The 14,147-nt window shown below is 51.3% G+C and overlaps 1 protein-coding gene across 1 annotated transcript; it reads right to left on the bottom strand.

Moving 5' to 3' along the window:
- Positions 1 to 11,971: 11,971 nt before the first annotated feature.
- On the bottom strand, positions 11,972 to 12,346 carry RPRM (reprimo, TP53 dependent G2 arrest mediator homolog; the record flags this gene model as incomplete). Its single annotated transcript, XM_082483433.1, has 1 exon — positions 11,972 to 12,346. One exon carries the CDS (start codon positions 12,344 to 12,346, stop codon positions 11,972 to 11,974), a length of 375 nt encoding a protein of 124 aa, XP_082339559.1.
- Between the last annotated feature and the right edge of the window lie 1,801 nt (positions 12,347 to 14,147).

The raw sequence follows: 14,147 nt of genomic DNA, 5'->3' as shown, positions 1-14,147 counted from the left end.
AGGCAGCGAGGGGATATCTAGAGGTGCACAACTGGCCAGATGTTTTGTCTTCACCTTCCCCAGAAGGAAGATGGAGACCGGCAGCAGCTGGAGGGGACAGAGAGAGGACGTGGTGGACACTGCCCTATAGCTGAAGGAAAACCCGCACAGGCGTGGGGGCTGTAGGGCTTATTTCCTCCGGGGCAGGTCTGTCCCAGGCCAGCCAGAGGGACGTGGGGGACAGGTTTCACATTCCTTTTCAGCATGGACTGCAGGGCGGCTGTTGGGACCGTTTCCACATACCCCACTGCAGAAAAATGATCATGACCTATAGGGTGAGTGAGACCGGCTACAAACAAGCCTATTTTAAATAACTGCCCCCTGTATATTTACTGTAAAAATTGGAAAAGAGGCACTCTGTTAAATAAAGGAGTAAAGAGGAGAGAAATGGCAAGCAGGGAAAAGTGCAGGAAGGCTTTTAAAAAAAAATTTAGCAAAAGAAAGAATACTATCTATGGTATTGTTACTAGATTACTAGATTACTAGATAGGAGCAACACAGCTGTTAGTTATGGGGGACGAAGGCAGAAATGTTAAACAAATTTGTTCCGAAAATATGTAAAGAACAAGCTAAGGGCTCTTCATGTTGCTCGAACGAGCTCTAGCCTGCTTGGAGAGCCCCAGAGGTATAACGTGAAATTTCACATCTAACACTGTGCCAATGCTTTGGGAGTCTGCGAGCAGCATCCTGCTAATCACATGCACGCCAGTCAGTCATCCATCCACCCACCCACCCATTTGCATACAATCATGGAATGGTTTGGGTTGGAAGGGACCTTGAAGACCATCCAGTGCCACCCCCCCGCCCTGGGCAGGGACACCTCCCCCCAGCCCAGGTTGCTCCCAGCCCCGTCCAACCCGGCCTTGAACACCTCCGGGGATGGGGCAGCCACAGCTTCTCGGGGCAACCTGCGCCAGGGGCTCACCGCCCGCACAGCCAAGAATTTCTTCCTAATATGTCCAATTCTAACATGCGAAATGTAAAAAAAAAAAAAAAAAAGACCCTGATTAGTTGGCAAAGGTTCAGATAAGTGATGTAACCATAATTGCTTAAATTATGCTTAAAAATATGTATTTTGGTTAATTGAAAGAAATTTCAGGGATTAGAGTTTTTAAGTCTCATACATGAAATGGAAATTGGTAATGTCAAGCCTTAGACTGCGGGGGTGGGGGGGAATAACAAACCCAAAAAGAAAGAAGACAGAAATCCATGAGTGACATGAAGTATATTCAGGCAAAAACTGTGTGTAATTTCTGAATCTTGAGGATAACTCGTGATTGGAACAGTTGTGCTGAATCTCCATAGATTGGAAACAAATTAATCTCTATATTTGATATTTTTCTGGACACAATCTAATTAAAAAATGGATGAATTAAGGGAAGACAGAATGGTGAAACTGGTGTCTCCGTGGTACCTCAATACACAGATGATTATGTTTAATATTTCTATTCCAGTACACACCTCCAGAGACGTTATCACCTCCAACAAGGAGTTTATTGCTCCTTGGCAAGCTCTTTCCAAGACTCGTAGGCTTGTTAAAGTACAAATCGGAGCTACTCACCTCCATGTGCACCGATTTTGGACTGCAATCTTCCAAAGAAGACAAAGAACCATGGGTAGTTTTTTTTGAAATAGGTAAAATTTGTCACTGCTTCCTTCTGCTCCCCAAGCAATCCTTGCCTGGCTGACTTCTCCGGGGTGTTGGTAACGGAGACAGCTCTTCAGGAGAGTGATGGCTCTGGGGGATGTTCCCACACAAAAAAACTCTGATGATGAAGTGAGTGAACTGCTGAGTGCTTTGCTTTGGGGCTTCCTTCTTCAGCGAGGTGGCGAGAAACATGTAGGAGCATCCAGTCATCTCCATACCCACTGGTGCTCATGGTTTTAACGTACGAGAAGAGCATGTGGAGCTGGAGGATGGCATGGGGCTGAAGGGTTTGGGCACCTGCGATGAGCAATGAGTGAGGAGGAGTCACCATCGCCAGGGTGGAGGAAGGACGGGAATGCTTCTCCACGCTGGGAGTCGTTGTCAATGCTGTGTCCTGCCGTTAATCTCCTCCCTTATGCCCACCCTTGCTTCTAAGTAAATTCCTGCAGGGTAAGCGTTCCCTTTGAACCTTTCTACCAAATAGCAAATAAACCGTCAAAAATCTCTGGTCTGAAGAAACATCGGAATTCGATGAGAAGCACTTCTGCTTTTCTAGCCAATAGCCGGCATGTGACGCGGGGAAGGGCACGACCCTTTATTTTCCCAGGCTGCTGCGGATGGATCATGGAAAACTGGCAGTTTGCAGCCGAGATGTCTGAGGTTAGATCTTAGGACAAGCGCTTTGTGAGGGGAAAATCTGGGACGGGTTATCCAGCAAAATGGTGGAATCTTCCTTTCTCAAAGCTTTCAAGCTTTAAGGCGGTATCTGCCCAGGGCGGTTTAGATATAAAGCGGCTCCTGCAGTGAGAAATACTGCTTGCTGAAAGTTATAACCTCCCTTTTCCACGCTTTGCTATTAAAAAAAAAAAAAAGGGTGTTTTAAATCTTCTGGAAACAAAAAAAACTCCCACTTTATTTTTAAATTGATTGTCATTTCTCTAATTGAGCGCTGTTTCCCATGCATGCCATGGTGAAACCTCCTTCCTGGTGGTCCATGGAGTGGTCCAAGCAGCAAAGAGGAGGACGAGCACGCTCTGGCTCCGAGGGACGGCGTGGCAGCGATGGACAACGGCTTGAACTGTTTCACGGTGTTGCGCTTTCTGGGCATGCGGGGGTTGTCAGAATTCATTTGGCATTTTGACATAAAAATTTCAAGAATAAATGAAGAAGCATGCTGCTGGCCGGGAATTCGGCGTGGTCCACCACCAGCTGATTGCCTGTCACACCCCGACTCCCTTGCTGAAGCAGGGGCTATCGATCCTGCTTAGGCTGGTTAAGGGCAGGACAAATTATTTTAGGGCTTTCATCTCAAAGCACTCGGTAGAATCAATGGCAGTTCACATTTTGCAAGAGGCCGGTGTCTTGCTGAAACCCCTCTTTTCAATCAATTAGAGGAATGAATCTTTGCAATGCTGCTGAGAAACGAAACAAGCTCTTATCTCCTTGCCCCGTTGGGCAGCAAAGCTGGAAGTCACAAGTCCTGGATGTACGGTTCGTGGTACTGAGCCATGGTAGTAATGGGATGTCAACATCGCTGCACAGGACGGGCCTTTAATGAAAATTAAAAAGAGTACAGTGCTTTAAACGCTCCTGGATCTTAGTTCGCAAATGACAGAATGTCAATACTTGGCAGCAATCTTTTATTAAAAGTGTTTTTAGAGTCTAACTTCGCGCTTTCCACGGGTATGGCTGCGTTCCCACAGGTACGGTCCGTGCCGTGGGCAGCGCTCGCCAGCGTTGACAGAGCTCAGGTAGAATACATGAAATTGTAGTTTTCTTTCTTGATCCCCCTTTCTTTGGTCCAGGGAAGCCACTGGACTAAGTGTGGGGTTGCAATTTATCCATTGAGGTCCTATTTAAATTCTGGCATTTACTCAGGAGCTGAAGTCTTGCCCATCTCCCAGGTATATTGTGTCTCCCAAGTCCCCCATGAGGTCTCATACTTCTTACCCCTCTTCCAGGGCAATGAGCTGCTGTTCCACATGGCGCCAAGCGCCAAGCCTCACACATTTAATCAAATTAACTGAACCGCCCCGCTGTACAGCCCCGGCGCAGTACAATGGATCTCCCTGGAAGCCTTTAGGTTTCATTATAGCACAAGTTAATACTATTTTCCCTAAAGCCCGCTTTTAATTAATGTATGTATTTTCATTTTCTGTCCAAGGTACAATAAATGTTAGGTATCATTGGCTAATACCTGCTGTGCTCTGTTTTCCAACAATGCTGTATTTTTTTCTAAGGTAATTAATTTCTCACTTAAAGAATATCCTGTGGATATGCTTTGTTCAAGTTCAAGGTGTTATTTACGTATAAAAATGGTCGTGATGTACCATTAGAAAAGGATGAAAAGTGATAGCAAGTATGTGGAGTGTGCAAAGAAGAAAATTAGTGAAGATAATGCGTGTTTTCCTCTTTTCTGCTATGGCATAGGAATGTTTGCCCCCCAGTGAAAGCCAGAGAGCTGGAATTAGGGGGTATTTGCTGATGGGATTCATACTGGTACAAGTGGGTGGGGAGGGAGGTTTGTTAGACGATGGGGCACGTCTCTGCAAACGAACGAGCGCCAGCCCCATCTTTCTGCTCCTTATAGCGATGTGAGACGAAGGGGTGGTTTGTGTGCGGTGGCAACGCGGGCTGACCTGGGAGGAAGAGCTCCGAACAGCCTCGGTGATCTCCTCCATCTCACACAGAGGCTCTTCGGCAGCTCAGAGTTTATATTTGGTGAAGGGAAGGGGAGACGTAGCTTTCATTAACCGCGTGGGGATTTTAATGAAGGTTTGAATGGATTTGTGAAGCACTGCATATATATTTTGAAAGCTCTGAGTGGCAGTTCCATTACGCAGACACAAATGCCCTAATGGGTAACAGGATTTGAACGTCTCCCTCGCTGTCAAACAGCCAGTGATGTTCTGCAGGGAAGGGAATTAAAGAAAACTCCTTTTGTTTTTTTTTTTTTTTTCCCCCTCTCTCAACTTCCTGAAATTGCTGAGCGTAATTCAGCTTGTTTTCTTTGCTTGATAACCTTTGAGTAGTTCTTACGTGTAATTAATATTTACAGCATGATTGGCACTTTTCATTCCTGTACCTTCAGCGATACGCAGCGATTAGCTTAACCAGGGAATTTCGCCAGAGAGGGAGGGAGAGGCCATGTTAGAGGACCAGGTCCAGTGTCTTGTGAATGCAGCGATATCCTAGAGGGAATATATTCTCAAGCTTAGACTAAAAGTCATAAATAAGTTTTTTTATGTCTTTCTATAGAGATTACTCCATAGCCTAATAGCTCTCATTTTCAAGATTTTCCTCTAGTAAAATTGCTCTATTCCACTCTGGCCTCTTCCAGCCCATCTTTTCTAGGGTAGAGCTCACTCCAAAATATTTTCTGCCCCATCAGATTATCCTGTAGATGTGTATCGCACATTCTACATTCTTGTTTCCATTTCTTTGTCCAAGACTGTGTTTTTTTCTTTTAATGTGTAGTTGTTTCTTTATAAGTTTCTCCAAGTACCTGAAGATTTTTGCTGCCCTTCCTCTCATTTCCCAATTTGTCAGTGGTATCTGAGTGGGATTTACACGTCAGCTTTCGTTATCCCGGAGCAAACCAGAGCAGGGACTACCGATTCGTTGTTTAATTCATGCTATGTTCGCGAATAAAGCACAAAACAAGACGGAGATTTTACGTGCGTGTACATTCACATTGTTCACACTGTAAAATGATCGCTAACTTTCTTTTGGGCCCAACGTCTGTGGGTGAACCCTGTGCTCATCACTTCAGCTGCTGGCGCCGGGGAAGAGCTCAGACCTCACAAGGCAGTGAGGGCAAAGACACCCCTCCTGCTCTTCTGTCCCCACCGTATTATCCCTTGATGGCAGTAGGCTGCTCCTTTCTTTTAAGCCCACGTGAGGTGTCAGCTCCACCGGGCATCTTTGTTTCCTTCTGTCTGCATTTGCTGTGACAGACAGGAAATTAAAGTCGCTAAAATGAAAGAAAGAAAAAAGAATTTGCACTGAGGAGATGGCAGTAATGGAAAGGAGAGCGGGTGCGGTGTGCCATCACCGAGGCTGGACCCAGGACAGCAACTCCTCTGCCCTCACGCGGTCCTGCCAGCACCTTCATCCTGGTGCCATGCCGCTCCGTCTCCTTCATCCCGGTGCTGTGCCGCTCCGTCTCCTTCATCCCGGTGCCGTGCCGCTCCATCTCCTTCAACATAGTGGACAGCGTTGCTGCTGCTGCCACGCACAGCCACCGTGGGTTTGATGGGCCATTATGTTCCTACAGCCTGCCTCCCTGGAGACACTTCCAAAATAGAAGCAAGTGGGGGCAAAAAAAAAAATCCTAACCTGATTATGATAGAAAAAAGGACATAAAAGTGATATATTGCTTTGTGTATTTTTCATATCGTGTGCTCATGACACTGTTTTTCCATGTGCTAAAAATATATTCTATAACTGCAGAATAGGTCCCAAGCTGCCGGTGACCAAATTGATGGATACGCTTAGTCTTGAAGAGCTCAGGCTTCCTTTGGTTTCTTCAGCGAATGTGTCTGGTCCCCAGTGATTAAAACAAAATCTAATTTTTGGTATTAAAAAATAAGGTGTCCCATAAAAGAAAGCAGCCCCCTACAAATATATTACCGACAGGATAAATCGTATGGACACCAATATCATTCAGTCTGGATTTAAATCATAGAATTGTAGAATGGTTTGGGTTGGAAGGGACATTGAAGATCACCCAGTGCCACCCCCCCGCCCTGGGCAGGGACACCTCCCCCCAGCCCAGGTTGCTCCCAGCCCCGTCCAACCCGGCCTTGAACACCTCCAGGGATGGGGCAGCCACAGCTGCTCGGGGCAACCTGCGCCAGGGGCTCACCACCCTCACAGCCAAGAATTTAGAGCACAGCAGAGGGGCACAATCCCCCCCTCTCCCTGCTGGCCACGCTGCGGGGGATGCAGCCCGGGGTGCCGGGGGCTCGCTGGGCTGCCAGCGCACACTGCCGGCTCCTGGTGAGCTTCTCATCCACCACCACCCCCAGGTCCTTCTCCTCAGGGTGGTTCTCCAGCCATTCTCTGCCCATCCTGGAGTTGTGCTGGGATTGCCCCGATCCACGTGCAGGACATTGCACTTGGCCTTGGTGAACTTCAGGAGGTTCACACAGGCCCACCCCCCCAGCCTGTCCAGGTCCCTCTGGATGACATCCCTCCCCTCCAGCGTGTCGACCGCTCCACACAGCTTAATTCAGTGAAGAAGGGAAAGGAGAAGATGGTGCTGTTCAAGTTTAGCGGTTGAGCACGCCTGCTGGTTTGGGACAAGAGAAAACCAAAGCCTCAGTGCAAACGGGCGCTCTTAACAACTTTAAAAGTAGTTTCTGCAACACATCCACCCAACTCCTGCATTTGTAAAACACCTTTGCCAGCTCAGGGCGTCTGTTTGGGGCGGTGGGGTGGCTCTGGCCGTACTGGGGGAACGTGCCTGGGGGCTGGTGCCCTGGGGACCCTCCCCAGGAGAGGCTCGGGGGGTGGTGGAACCACAGGGCTGGAGAGCCGGCAGCCCGCCTGCAGCCTGCCCCGCGGTGCCACCCACGGTCCTACACTTCCCGCTGCTTTCTGGCTGTTGTCCCTCCGCTTGTCTCTCCCTTTCGAGCGGGAAGGCCGTATCGCCGTGCCAGGAGCAGCGCAGCGGAGACGGGGAGCAGCACAACGGGCTGAATATTCTGGGAGAAGAGCTGTCTGCCCGCCGCCGGGCAGTGCGACGGGCAACAGCGATCACTTGCTAATGGGGAGCTAACCGAAAATCAGATTTTTGGACAGCAAGTTTAAACCTTAATTATGGAGAGGACACTGATGGTTTATAATAGAAAAGAATTGAAAGACTTGATGTCCCCCAGGGCTCCTTCAGCCGTACGGGTTAGACAGCCCCAGTCACGGTTTGCCGAAATCAGTGGCAACAGCACAATCCATTCACGCGTGCAAGCGGAGCTGGCAAGAAAGGAAGAGCACTTTTAATGACTCATTCTTTGATAATAATTAACATGGGCTCCAACGCAGCTAGGGCTGCATGTTAAAACGGGGTGCCTCGCAGAATACGGACATGAGGATTTTTTAGGAAACACACTCCCATTGGGGGTTGGCAGCCCCGGGTCGAGGCGAGCACCCTGTGTGGGGTGCGCTGCACGAGCCACGAGCGTCCCACGGCTACTTCCAGTGATGAACATGAAGGCAAATCGTAAAGCTGTAATGTGTGCTCTGCCTGTCGCTTACAGCAAGGTTGTTTTTTTTTTTTTAACTGCAAAACTTATTTTCCTCATTAAACTGCTTTAAAAATCAACGTTAATTTTGCCTGAATATGAAATTGGAATAAAGTCCCGCACCTGCGTGTGTCTGAACCGCTGAAGTGCACCTCTTCCTCCTGCTTCAGGTGGTGTTTGATTGTTATTACCAAAAAGACGTGGAAAGCACACAATTAAAATTGTACGGCCATCTAGACAAATTTAGCCTGAGTACATTCACGGGGTTGTCTAAAAGCAACTGCAGTTGCTGGAGTGTTTTTAGTAAGTGTATTCCATTTAAAATATTGAAAAAAAACCAAAAACAACACTTCAGCGGGTGTCTGGGAAGTGACTAAGGTGCCTCTTGATTTTTGTCCTGGAGGATTAGCCCATGTTTTGAGCTGAAAGGGCGGAATCTATTACCTGGTGTATCCCAAGCCCACGTTCCCGGCTGACTGGGAGAAAAGACGAGACGGGCTGAGCGGCAGCAGAGAAATCCGGCGCCGTTTGGCAGGTTGCCGAGGCGTGCCGGGAGCGAGCTTTGGCGGGTATTTATGGCCAAAAGAAGCTCTGGCACCGGCGTTTTGCACGCTGGAAGCCAAGGCTGAGCAGGAGGGCCACGGTCTGCCAGCGGCGCGGTGGCCTGAAGCTCTGCTGCACGGGCACCGCTATTTTAATTCAAGGCAAGAACTACTACGTTATTGCTGTGTAGACAGTAATTAGATATGCAGACAGCCTAAGGTGAGACTACTTCAACCTTGACCTAAGAAAAGTGAGATTTGAGCGTTTTTATTTTAGTACTCAAGAAGAATTGCAAATAGTACCGCATTAGTGACTTGCTCTGGGGTGGCTGCATGGACTTTTTGGGCATCATTTTCTCCAAAACAGCTATTGAGAGGCTGGGGTGGGAGGTCCCGGTGGGAATCCTCCTGGGAGAGGTCCTTCTGCAAAGCTCTACCCCCACCGGCAGTCACGGAGCGTCGCAAGGGGCTGGGTTTCCTCACAAATTGGAAATTTGCCCTGTAAGAGCTCACATCCGACAGGAACAACTGAGAGCTGGTCAGGTCTACCAGGTCACTCTCATAGTCTTCTGCTCCTCTGGGCGTTTCAAGGATGGAAACATTATGGAATGCACATCAATGAAAGGCCCCTCAAGTTTTGGTGGTAAGATTGAACCTACTCTACCATTTAAGATGAATAAACAAGGGACAAGCGCAAAGAAGAAGGTCAGCCATTCGTACCACCTTCAAGCCAACTACAAGGTGGTGGAGCCCTCCTTTGGGTTCCTGCACTGGTTTTATCCCAAATACACCCATTTCCCAGCTCCTCAGCACTGCAGCAAGGTAGATTTTGTTTCCAGTGTGTTTGGGGAGCTGATGGGGCTTTACCTGTTGACACCAGAGACTCTCCTGGCTGCTCTCCGAGCAGCTTCCCGGGTGCTTTCCTAAAACTGTCCCTGAAATGATGTGTGCGGTGATCAATGTTCACCGGGAGGTTCCTGCCCCTCGAACATGCAGGTTGTGGCTTTACGCGCACGTCCAGAAGGGACAAAGGTATGCTTCAGGCAGGAAGACGGGGCTTCGTGAAGCGGGGAGGTGTCCATGGCGCCCGGGGGCCGGGTAGGAGATATCTGCCCAAACGCTGCTCCAGCACGAGTGGAAGTGAGCTCCTCCGTCCCCCCCGTACAATGTGGGGGTGAGGTGGATGCTGCAGCCCTTGTTGGTGGCTGAGAGGTGCTTCTTCCCCGTGTCATCACCCTCCTGCCCACCAGCGGGTTATAAATATCCCAGGGCTCCTCCTATTCTCTGTGCCAAGTCCCAAAGCCCCCCCGGTGCAGAGAGGGAGAGGGCCCTAAGTGAAGCTGATGGACTGGACTTGTTCGAGCATCTCTGCATCAAGTAGGAGAAACCTTCTTCCCAACTGCTCCTTGCCCAAAATGAGGTATCTCTGTCAGGATTAGAGAGTCACAAGCACTTTATTAGGGTAGGGGCTCCCACCTTGTAGGGGGTCCTTAGGTGAGAGGCAACTGGCTGAGGTTGAAGATTCTGCAATTTTCTTACAGAACCCAGAGTTTGCCGTGCCTCAGATTTATGGTGTTGGAAAAAGCTGTGGCTTCTGGCAAAGGTGACTCAAAATGTATTATACTTCAAGTGTTCGCTATAATTAATAAAGAATGCTTAATGAATCTAGCTCTCAAAAAAATGTTCAAGCATGCAGCGCACTCCTTGCAAGTCAGATTACGGGAACGATTGTGTTATCTGCAATACCATGAAGTGATGCGAATTAAAAAGTTAGAAATGCTTTGTAATGACTGAAACATCTATATAAGAGTTTATTAAAATTCTGCTCAAACGTTTCTACAGCATTAAGTGGTAAAGAAAGGAGGGGAGTTTTGGTTAAATTTCTCACCAATGTTTCAGCTGATAGATGGCTTAGTAACACTTATTTTGATGTAATGACAAAGTCCATAGCGTATTTGTTTCCCAGAGAACAGGCAGATCTGTTCTTTGTCTTTTCCTTAAATGTAGCTGTAAATGAGTGAGTACGCAGCCGAGATTTCTGCTCCTCTGAGGGAACTGGACCGCAGTTAGGTTCTCTGTTTTGTCTTGTTTTCTACCAAAAGTTTATCCGCAGTGAATTGGTTGTCTCAGACCCCAGCTTTATTTCATCCCCTTCTAGCTCAGGTGCGTTTTGTAAATGCTGAGTTTCACCTCGTCTATCAAAATGGAAACTTCGCATATCATCTCCTAAAGATATCTCTAATGATTCGGTAGCGTGGCCATCTTCACAGCAGCTCAGGATAAACTCAGGGCAAACCAAGCAGCCTGAAGCCTGCATGGAAAATTTCCCAATTCTTATCAGCGTTAAAAATATTGACAATTAACAGTCTTAGTGCAGGACTTTGGGTGTCGCAAGAGAGATTTTCTCACAGGCGGGTTGCTCGAGCCTTTTTTTCCCCCATCCCGCCGCTGTGCTCCCCGGCAAGTGTTTATGCCGGTTCCACTCCTCCCACAGCAAATGTGGATGCATCGATTTATCACTAGCAGCCAGTGCAAGCCCTCGGGGATATGATAAACAGCTATGCAATCCTCTCATAGAAAGATGCTCTGTTACCCCTATAAAGGAAACAGATGAATAATAATAAAAAAATAATAAAATCCTGTGCAAGCATAAATTTCTGCCTCCCTTAAACGTCACCGTAAGAAGTCACCTGTTGGCGAGGCTTTCAGTTGGCTTCATAAAAAGTATGAATAGTGCTTTTCCAGAGTCAAACCCGGACCGAGGGGGATAGAGCCGGGGTGTACCGGGTTATTTCCCCGGCCAAAGCCGAAATCCCCGGGGACAGGAGCGGGGTCCCCTGGGCACATCCCACCCTGCCCCGGGATGCTCAGGGAAGAGGGTACCGCACTCACCCAGCCCTCTGCAACCGCGGGAGATGGGGGGGGGGGGGGGCTCGAAAAGCAGCCTAACATACAAGCTTTAACACAACTGCAAGGCACAAACCTGCGAGGACGGGGCGTTCGCTTCAGCCCGAGCTCCGGGGCTTCGCGGCGGGGAAGCCCGGCCGCCCCCCCCCCCCGCGCCCCCTTCCCCGCGGCACGGCCGGCGGGACCCCGCCATTGGAAGAGGGGAGGGCATTTATTACCGCCACCGAAATAAGGAACCCCAGACCTGTTGCCGTCAGAACACGTTTTACTTCGGCACCCCGCGGGTGGGTCGGGACGGGCGGCTGCGGGGGCCGCCCCCGCGCCTCTCACCGGCCTCCGGGACGGCGGGGCTTCCTTTGCTGTCGGGTTTTGTTTTGTTTTTTTTTAAGGAGGAAAAACAAACAAAAAAACAAACAACCCACAACCAACCAAAAAAAAAAAAAATAATAATCCCAACCAGTCTGTCTTAAGGAGGGCTGGCCGTCGTGCAGTCCCGCCGGGAGCGGGGCCGGCCCGGCTCGGCTCGGCTCGCTTCTCCCCCGGTGCCGTCGGGGCGGGCGGCGGAGCGGAGCCGTGAGGAGGGGGGGGGGAGGTCAGTAGGGTCCCACCACCACCGCCTCCACCTCTTTGGACGGCCGCCGGTCCTTCACCAGAAAGTTGATCATCCCCTCGGACTTGATGAGGAGGTTACAGCCGAGGAAGAAGATGCCGAAGACGACGGTGAGGGCCAGGACGCACATGACGGCGATCTGCACCACCCGCATGATGTACAGGCTCCGCTCGTCCGCCGCCGCCGCCGCCGCCCCTCCGCCGCCGTCGGTGACCACGGAGGCGGCGGTGCAGCAGCGCAGCGCCCGCTCCAGCTCCAGCGCCGCGCTCCCGGTGCCCGCCAGCAGCAGCCCCGCCGCCGCCGTCCCGCCGCCGCCGCCCGCCGCCGCCGCCGCCACCGCCGCCGCCGAGCCGTTCATCCCGCCCGGTCGCCCCGCCGCCGCCGCCGCCACCGCATGCAGGCGGGACGGGGACGGGGCCGGGGACGGGGCCGGAACCAGCCCAGCCCTCCCCCCCTAAAAAAAAAAAGAAAAAAAAAGCCGCTCCGCGCCGCTCCGCACCGGCGGAGGATCCGCGCTGCCCGCTCCGCCCCGCCGCGCCGCTCCGCCCCGCCGCGCCCCCGGGAGGGGAACGGGGACCGGGCGGGGGCGGGGGGGGAGGGAGGGGGTTTGGGGAGCGGGGGGGCAGCGGGAGGCGGGGGGGGGGAGCGAGAGGGAGGGAGGAGTTTGTGTGGAGAAGGGGTTTTGGGGATCGGGGGTTGGGGGGTCGGGGGGTTTGGGGATCCGGGTTTTGGGGGATCGGAAGTTTGATGGATAGAGGATTCAGGGATCGGGGCTTTGGGGGATTGGGGATCAAGGTTTTGAGGGATAGGGGATTTGGGAATCAGGGACTTTGGGGATCGGAGGTTTAGGGATCAGGGGGTCGGGGGATTGGAGGTTTGAGGGATAGGGGATTCAGGGATCAGGGGTTTGGGGGATCGAGGTTTGGGGATCGGGGGTTTGGGGGATCAGAGGTTTGGGGGATAGGGGATTTGGGATTGGGGGTTTGAGGGGACAGGGGTTTGGGGATCGGGGTGTTTGGGGGATCGGGGTTTGGGGATTGGGGGTTGGAGATCAGGAGGTGGGGATCGGGGTTTAGGGGATCAGGGTTTGGGGGATTAGGGGTTGAGGGATTGAGGGTTTGGGAGATTGGCGGTTTGGGGGATCAGGGGGTTGGATATCAGGGTTAGGAGGATTGGGGGGTTTGGGGATCGGGGGAGTTGGGAGGTCGGGGGTTTGAGGGGTTGGGGGGTTGAGGGATTGGGGATTGGGGGATTGGGGATCTGGGGAGGAGGTTTGGGTGAGGAGGGGTTTGTGAGCAGGGTTTGGGGAGCAATTTGCAGGGTTCTGGGGAGGAGGTTTTGGGGGAGCTCGATTTTTGCCAGTGGGTTTTGGGCAGTGGATTTCGTCAAATGGGTTTCAGGGATGGGCTTTTTTAAGGGCATGTGAGGGGTGGCCTTCTAGGGTGGGGGGGTGGGGGAGTGTTTTTTGGGGTGAATGGACTTTCAGAGATCGGATTTGGGGGAGCAGGATTTTTTAAGTGGCTTGTTTGTTTGTTTGTTTTTGTTTATTTGTTTTTGTCTTTTTTTTTAAGGGAGCAAGTTCTGGGGTGTGGGTTTCCGGGAAGAGATTTTTTGGGAGTGGGTTTCTGGGCAAGAGGTTTTGGAGGAGCAGGTTTCTGGAGGCAGTTTTTGGGGAGCGGGTTTCTGCAGTGAGAGGGTGCAGTGCCGGTCCCTGGGGCTGTAGAAGGAGCCAGATCAGCCCTGTGGGGATCTGTGGGCTCAGGTGGTTGAACGTCACCCTCCCCAAACGCCCCCCAAGTCTGTTTTCATAGAAGCTTCAGCCCCATGAGTTTTCGGAGCCGTGCCTCCCCGTGTGCTGCTGGAGGCCACCATGCCCAGGAGAGGTGACAACAGGAGCGGTGGCAACCTGGTGTGACTGTGGAGCTGCACATGGCCGCAGGCGCGTGGGGACACCGGGGGCTGTGCTCCTCTGCTCCCCACTGCAGCCCTGGGGGGTCCCCCAAAACCTCCTCCTCAGAACCCTCCAAATTGCTCCCCAAACCCTGCTCACAAAGCCCTTCTCACCCAAACCTCCTCCCCAAACCCCCGATCCCCAATACCCCGATCCCCCAAACCCCAATCCCTCAAACCCTCAATCCCCAAACCCCCAATCCCCCTAA

The sequence above is a fragment of the Vanellus vanellus genome (genome assembly GCF_965231255.1).
Source record: "Vanellus vanellus genome assembly, chromosome: 5".
Classification (NCBI taxonomy): domain Eukaryota; kingdom Metazoa; phylum Chordata; class Aves; order Charadriiformes; family Charadriidae; genus Vanellus; species Vanellus vanellus.
The sequence above is the reverse complement of the archived record's forward strand: the minus strand, read 5'-3'. Positions and strand labels throughout refer to the sequence as shown.